General features: G+C 65.7%; 1 protein-coding gene across 4 annotated transcripts in view; it reads right to left on the bottom strand.

Moving 5' to 3' along the window:
• Positions 1 to 4,404, bottom strand: part of SPTB (spectrin, beta, erythrocytic) — a 15,300-nt gene extending 10,896 nt beyond the window's left edge. For 2 of the 4 annotated variants that reach the window (XM_010564295.1, XM_010564297.1), the window contains exons 1-13: positions 3,892 to 4,126; positions 3,660 to 3,811; positions 3,272 to 3,445; positions 3,062 to 3,153; positions 2,899 to 2,979; positions 2,681 to 2,796; positions 2,344 to 2,456; positions 2,080 to 2,267; positions 1,879 to 1,996; positions 1,091 to 1,249; positions 711 to 1,013; positions 405 to 555; positions 1 to 314 (exon numbers count right to left, since the gene is read on the bottom strand). The exon at positions 1 to 314 is cut by the window's left edge and continues 560 nt beyond it. In XM_010564295.1, coding sequence (XP_010562597.1) covers positions 1 to 314; positions 405 to 555; positions 711 to 1,013; positions 1,091 to 1,249; positions 1,879 to 1,996; positions 2,080 to 2,267; positions 2,344 to 2,456; positions 2,681 to 2,796; positions 2,899 to 2,979; positions 3,062 to 3,153; positions 3,272 to 3,445; positions 3,660 to 3,811; positions 3,892 to 4,039 — 2,109 coding nt within the window. In that variant the 5' untranslated portion in view covers positions 4,040 to 4,126. Of the gene's footprint in view, positions 315 to 404; positions 556 to 710; positions 1,014 to 1,090; positions 1,250 to 1,878; positions 1,997 to 2,079; positions 2,268 to 2,343; positions 2,457 to 2,680; positions 2,797 to 2,898; positions 2,980 to 3,061; positions 3,154 to 3,271; positions 3,446 to 3,659; positions 3,812 to 3,891; positions 4,127 to 4,209 lie in introns of those variants that run through there. The other 2 variants (XM_010564296.1, XM_010564299.1) reach the window with 2 other exon arrangements.
• Positions 4,405 to 7,302: the final 2,898 nt, after the last annotated feature.

Genomic DNA, 7,302 nt, shown 5'->3' with positions numbered 1-7,302 from the left:
CAGACCCTTGCCCGCCGCCAGCGCCCGCTCCAGCCGGTCGCCCCGGCTCTGCAGTTCGGCCTCGAATGCGGCATGCCGGCGCTGGAGCAGCAGCACGCCCGGCAGGTCCTTCCCAAAGTCCAGGGAGGAGTAGAGCTGCTCCTGCTCCTTGATCCAGCCCTCCGCCTCATCCAGCTCCCACAGGCAGGTCCAGAGGGATCGGGACTGCTCCAGCAAGGCTCTCCTGCGGGCCGCCAGCACCTGCAGCTCCCGCCGGCACAGCTCCAGGTGGCTCACGCGGTCCCGGATGACTTTGGGGTCGCAGGGACGGTAGCCTGGCCAGGGAGCGGGGCAGGCGCCCATCAGCAGGGCGTCCCAGCTTCACCCGGTCGTGCTGCGGTCCCGGGGCATCCCGGCACACCTACCCTCAGCGTCGGCAAAGCGGAGGGCAGCGGTGCTGATGGCCCGTGTCTTCTCCGCCTGCAGAGCCATGTCACCCTCCAGCAGCCGGTGGGTCTGCAGTAGCTCCTCTGCCTCCAGAAGGTGCTTCCCGGATTCGGGCGATGCCAGCTGCACCTGCAGGAGAGCCCCAGCCGTCATCAACTACCAGCTCCAGCGGACGGCACCCACGGTACCCGAAAGCCGCTGCCAGCACCCCAGCACCTCATCTGCCTCTGCCTGGTGGGATGATGGCATCCCACCCATGGTGGCACCAAACACCCGCGACTCACCTTGACCTCATCCATCCAGTCGATGCTATGGAGCATCTCCTGGAAGAGGTGCTGCAGGGTGAGGTTCATCTCCAGGCGCTGGCGCCGGGCGGCCAGCAGCTCCAGGAGCTGCTCCCAGAGCCGCAGGATGTTGTCCTTGCGCCTGTTGATGCGCTGGATGTCGTGGTAGCCCTCCACCTCCAGCTCCTTTGCCACCGCCTCGATGGCCTGCACCCGCTCCCTGTAGGCGGCCGTGTCCGTCTCGATGGCTTCATGCTTCTTCTTAGCCGCCTCCACCGCCGGCAGGTCCTGGCCGAAGTTGTCCTGCCCCGGCACAAAGCCCGCGGTGAGGCTCCAGTGGGGCACCCCGGGGTCCCGGGGGTGGGTGTCCCCGGCCTCACCTGTGCCACCAAGCGCTGGTTCTCGCTCAGCCAGGCCTCCCGCATGGCTGCTTTGCGGTCGAAGCGCCGCGCCAGCTGCTCCAGTTTCTCCTGCCGGATGAGCTCGGTGCGCAAAGCCAGCTCCCGCTCGTGCTCTGCTTTCTCCAGCTGTTCCCAGGCCTGGGGGAAGGCGGCACTGGACAGGCATGGCACCCGCATCCCATGTCCCCACACCCACCCGCGTCTTGTTCTGCTGGTGAACCCTAATGTGACCCGCGGATGGGGGAGCATGGCTGGAGGAACCCAACCTGCCCTGGGATGGACCTGACCTGCCCCAGGATGGACTCAATGTGTCCTGGGATGAACTGGAACTGCCTTGGGAGATGGACCCAAACTCCACTAGGACCCATCTCAGGATGGACCCAAACTGCCCCAGGAGATGGACCCAAACTGCCCCAGGAGATGGACCCAAACTGCCCCAGGAGATGGACCCAAACTGCCCCAGGAGATGGACCCAAACTGCCCCAGGAGACGGACCTGACTTGTTCTCAAGCAGACCCAATCTGCCCCAGGATAGACCTGAACTGCCCTAGGAACTGAACTGCCCTGGGGTGGACCTGACTCACCCCGAGATAGAGCCGAGCTGCCCTGGCACATCCCTGACCTGCCCTGGGACAGCCTGGGGAGCAAAACTGCCGGGAATATCAGGGGAAGAGCTGTCCCCAAGATTGCAGGGTGCCGCGGGAGCAGCTGCGTGTCCCCGTGGCCCGGCACAGGACACGGCCAGGCTGCCAGGACAGGCCCCATACCCGGTTGATGTCGGAGACCAGTCGCCCCTCGTGTGGGGTGTAGACGCGCTGGTTGTTGGCTCGCATCCGCGACTGGATGGTGAAGAGCAGCACCTCCAGGTTGCCTTTCTCCTGAAACCTGGCCCAGAGAGAGGTCAGCCTTCGGGCACCCGTGGATGCTCAACACCACCGCGTGGGCACGGGGGGCTTGGGGGCGCTTACCTGGGGGGCTTCTCCACGGTGCGGTAGGTGCTGAAGGCTTGCAGCTGGTGCTGCACCCCGGCCAGCGAGTTTGCGAAGCTGCGGCTGTTGAGGGAGACGATGGTCTGCTCGATCCAGGTGAGCAAGTTGGAGGCCAGTCCCCCGTAGCCCTCGATCATCCGCTCCGTCTCCTTGGCGTGCTCAATGACCTGCGGCGGGGCCGATGGTGAGTGTGGGGTGCCAGCACCCTAACAGAACACCCCCCACCTCAACGCCATCCCCTACCTTGCCCAGACGTCTGCCCTCCACCTCCAGCACCTTCATCTTGGAGAAGTAGTGGTAGAAGGCCACCACGTAGGTGATGATGGACTTCTCGTCAGGGTTCTCTGTGAACACATCTGCCCAGCACAAGTGAGAGGTGTCAGTCCTGACCCAGCGTCTGCGTCACCCCGGCATCACCCCAATGGCAACGGGCCACCACAGCCTCTTGAGGTCCCCCCTTGCTCCCACCCAGACCCCACTTCCACGGGGTGGAAACCTCTTTGTCCCTCCATGGGGCCAGGGCACGTTCCAGGGTGTAATGGGGAAACTGAGGCGGGAGGGTTGGCAGTGGCAGCCTCACCTTCGGGGTCAAGGAGTGGGGTGATGCCCAGGTGCCGCTCCGCCACGCTGAACGCGTGCTCCAGGTTGTGCCGGGCATTGGATTTGGTCAGATTTTGGAAGTCAAACAGCTCAGGCCTGGGGACAGAGGGTGCCGGACAGTGGTGACGCACCCGTGGGATATCCCCCGGTGCCACCACCACCCCAGCATGTCCCAGTGGCTGCCGCCGTGCCGCCTACCTGTGCCGGTGGATGAGGGCGTTGAAGGCCAGCCCATCCTTCCAGCTCGAGGTGAAGTTGGTGACGTTCACATGGGAGTACCTGCAATGGGGACAGAGCATCACTGTCACCCTCCGGGCACCCCTGGTCCCCAGTGTAGTGGGGTGTGGGTCCCACCACCTACCCCGCCGTCTTCATCTGGCACCAGAGTAGCAGCGCGTCCCTGGCCGAGCGTGTCTCCCGGCCCTCCTGCGTCTGCATGATGATATCCTGGATCTGGGGGCAGAAGGACATCCCGGGGTTGGAAGAGGACATCCATGGAGAAGGGCTCCCACTCGGGAACGAGCCATGGGGTGCTGAGCTGAGGGGTGCCCCCCACTCCACCCAGCCCTACCTGGAAGCGGAGGATGATGGTCCAGATGAGGCCGAGGACGAGGCGGTGGTTGCCATCCACAATGTCGTGGGAGCCCATGTTCTCCAGGTGCACCCTCTGCTCCTTCAGGAACTGCAGAGCCTTGTCCACATTCTCCAAGCAGTGGATCCGCATCCGGCCCTTGGTGGGCTTGGGCTGGGGCATGACAGCACTCAGCACCCACCCCTCCCCAACGCGCACCCCCACCCCTGCCCGGGGACACCCTCTGCACCCCTGCTGCCACCCAACCCTGGTGGAGCCTTGGTCAACGCCAAGGTCAACAACCTTGGTGGAGCACTGGAGCTGGTGGGGCATGGCATGGCATGGCATGGCATGGGTGCCAGGGTCTCCAGCTGGGTGGGAGGCCTACCAGAAGCTCTCCTGACAACACCTCCAGCAGCTTGATGAGCACTCGCCCATCCCGGAGGTCCATGTAGAGGTCTGAGATGCGGCAAGTGACGCGAGCCAAGTGCGAGTTCACCCACTTGGTGAAGGTTTTCTTCTGCACGGCCTCCCGCTCGTCTGCAACGAGAGCGGGCACGGTGGCACCAGCGGCAGGGACAACCCAGGAGGACCGAGGGGACCCGAGACCCATCCCCGACCTGCCAGGGCTTTGATGCGGGAGCGCTCGAAGAGGCGCGCCGAGCTGTTGTCGTTGTCCAGCTCATCGTCAGAGGCTTCCCAGGGGATGTTGAAACGGCTGTACTGCTGCTGCAGCTCCAGCTGCTCGTAGTCGTTCGTCGAGGTCATGGTCCCGGCGTCCCCCGGCCGGGCAGCCGTTGGCTACTGGCGAGAGGCCCCTGGGGGAGAGCGGAGGCCGTGGGCACCGGCATCGCTGCGGCAGCTCGCCGTCCCTGCCGCACGTGGGGATTTGCAGCTCAGAGCTGCCGGTTAAGCTGCTCAGAGGGATTTAACCTCACCCCCGCCAAGGTGTTGGGGGGCACCTGGGTGCCGCACGCTCGGGGACTCGCCCTGCCGGCACAGATCCCTGTGCCGAGCTGTGCCGACAGCTCCTTGCGGCGGTGCTTCCCTACCCAGGTCCTGCCTGCCCACCCAGCATCCTGGGCCAGGTCCCCAGGGACATCGTCCCAAACGTTGGGTGCCCTTGGGAGAAGCGGGTGCTGCTCGCACCCACCCCGACGCCTGCGCCGTGGAGGGGATTCGCCGGCACCCGTGGCAGAAAGCGGGCGACAGCTGCTGGCGGGGGGGGGGGCTGCTCACCCCCAGGGACATTTGACACACAGATAGGACATGGCCGGTATCTAAAAATGCCTGCGAGCAGCTGTCGGTGGCCGGGCTGGGCGGGAGGAGGCTGCTGGGGCCCCCGCAGGGTGTGGGGTGCCGGGCTGGTGGTGGGGGGGGTCCCCATGGCCAGCCCCCCAGCCGGGACCCCCCCCAGCACCCCGGAGCTGCCAGGAACCCTCGGCCACGGGTGCACGGTGCAGCAGGGGGAAACCCTGGGTGCCCCCAAACCCTTCGTGTCCCCGTGAGCCATGACAGCCTGCAGCCCCCCAGCCCCCAGGGGACCTCCCGGACAGCCAGTGGGTACGAAAGCTTTATCAGGGCCGGGCCCCATCTCCGCACCCTAATCGCGGCCACGCAGGCATGGCCTTGGCTCAGGAGCTGGCTTCCACGCAAGAGCATGCCAGAGCATGCAAGGACATGAAGGAGCATGCAAAAGCATGCACGTGTGAGCAAGGACCTGCAGGAGTGTGCCAGAGCATGCAAGAGCATGCATGTGTGAGCAAGGACACGCAGGAGTATGATGGAGCGTGCAAGAACTTGCACGCATGAGCAAGGACATGCAGGAGTGTGCCGGAGCGTGCAAGAGCATGCACGTGTGAGCAAGGACATGTTGGAGCATGCCAGAGCGTGCAAAAGCACACGTATGTGAGCAAGGACATGCAGGAGCATGCACATGCAAGCAAGGACATGCAAGTGCACGCAAGGCCATGCAAGCGCAGGCAGGAGCACATGGGAGTGTGCAAGAGCGGGACCCGCAGCCCTCCATGCCGTGGCTCTGTACCGCTGCCAGCCAGCACAGCTGGCACTGGGCTTGCTCTCCTGTCCTGCAGCAGAAAACCCCTGGGGAAGCCCAAATCTGGGGACCTCCACCCCAACACCGCAGGACCTGCAGCCGGTCTGCCTTGGCGCTGCAAACAGGCTGGGTGTGCCGAGTTGCGTCGGGTCTTTGTGGCACGCCGCAGCCCAGCGCTGCCATCCCGGCGGGAGACCTCGGTCCTGGCAGGGCCTCCCCCACGCCACCACCACAACAGCAGGACCACGGCAGCGAGCATCCGAGGAGGAGGAGGAGATCGCGCCGAAGGAAGCCACAGCGGGGCCCAAGGGAGCCGCCGGCATGTATTTCGAGCGCGGGCGCTTGCCGACCCTTTAAATCTCCCTCTGCCGCACCAGCGCCTTCCAAACAGCCCTGTCTGGCAGAACCACGCCGCTGCCGGCACCCGCTGCCCAGGGATTATCATTCCGCCTGCTCGGCGGGAGGAACACCGGGAGTGCCGGGGTGTCGGGCCCGCCGTGAGCATCCTGCAGCCGGGGCCAGGGCAGCGTCGTCTTCCCCGGCCGGCGGCTCAGCGCCGTGAATCAGCACTTCCCGGCAAGGGGCTGGCACCGTGCCGCTGCCGAGGTCCCCCTGCCGAGTCCAGGTGACACCCCCCCTGCACCCCGAGGATGGCTGGGGCAGCGGTTCGACTCCTGCCACCCGTGAACCCCTTCCCCAGCTCAGCTCTCGCCACCGCAGCCTGGTGCTGAAACACCAGCTGCCGGTGCGCGGGAGCTCGTCGGCGTCCCCCAAAACACCCCGAAGTAGCTGCCCATCACCTCCGCCCACAGCCTGGCGGGTCCCTGGGCCACCCGCTGCCCGGCATCGCCCGGGCTGCTTCGCTTCACCAATTAATGTTTTTATTTTGCATCTCCACCAAGCCAGCGGTCAGCCACACTCCTGGTGCAACCGGCCCCGTTGGGAAGGGGCAGGAATCGGGGGGCAAGCCCACAGCCCCCCGACAGCCGCCTGCCTCCCAGGCGCATGGCCAGGGCCAGGAGCAGATGGCCCCGCTCGGCACGGCCGCTCGGCACAGCACGGGGTCGTTGGGCATGGCACGGCACAGCTCCTCCGGCCGGCGATGCCCCGCTCTGGCTGCGGCTCCCCGGCCACGCTCTCACCCGGTGGGCAAAGGTTTGGGTTTCCCCGGGGCTGGAGTCGTTGCAGATGCCAGCCGTGCCAGGACTGTCCCATGTCACCCAACCCGCCAGCGCACCGCGTGGCGACACGCACACGTGCTGACACTCCACAGATATTTTTGGCTATAAATAGGCCTCCCCTGCGCACAGCGCGGGCCGAGCCCCACTCCCTTCTTAGGAGCTGCCCCCCTGCACCTCCTTGCCTAGCCCAAAATCACCAACTGGAGCCCTAAAAACACCCGATAGCTGCAGAATACCCCTCGGCAGGCCGTGCCGGCACCCACTAGGGTTGCAGGGGTCTCCTTTGCTTGCTACCCCTTCCAACGCTCCTCGTTGGCTTTATCCAGCGGAGCAAAGGGCACCGCAATCCCCTGATTCCGGGAGCTGGAGATTTGCAAAAGCCGCCCTGAGAAGGGAGCCAGGAAATCAGTCCTGGGTGGTCGCCGGCTTACTGGGGTGCGGGCAGGAGTTCCCCCAGCCCAACGGCCGCCTGCGAGCATCCTCCTGCCGCTGCGCCGGGACGAGGAGGGCCAAGGGCACGGAAGCCAGAAAACTCTTCCCACTAACTCCAGTTTCCCCAGTTGTTAAAAATCTGTGGTGGAAGCGGGGCGGGTGACATGCCCCACGTCACCTCTGGAGCCGGTTTGCCCACCGCGTCCCACCGGCACATGTTTGACGGTGCCGGCAGCACCTGGGACGGGTGCGGGGACCCCTCTGGGGGTTGTCACCCCAGAGAAAGCGTCCCCAGGGTGTCCCCAGAAAGTCACCGCCGCTCCCCTGCTCCCGTCCTTCCCGGCCCCCGCCGGGGAGAGCAG

The sequence above is a fragment of the Haliaeetus leucocephalus genome, unplaced genomic scaffold (assembly GCF_000737465.1).
Source record: "Haliaeetus leucocephalus isolate CR32 unplaced genomic scaffold, Haliaeetus_leucocephalus-4.0 Scaffold177, whole genome shotgun sequence".
Classification (NCBI taxonomy): domain Eukaryota; kingdom Metazoa; phylum Chordata; class Aves; order Accipitriformes; family Accipitridae; genus Haliaeetus; species Haliaeetus leucocephalus.
Note: the sequence above shows the minus strand (reverse complement) of the source record. Positions and strands in the feature narration are given on the sequence as shown.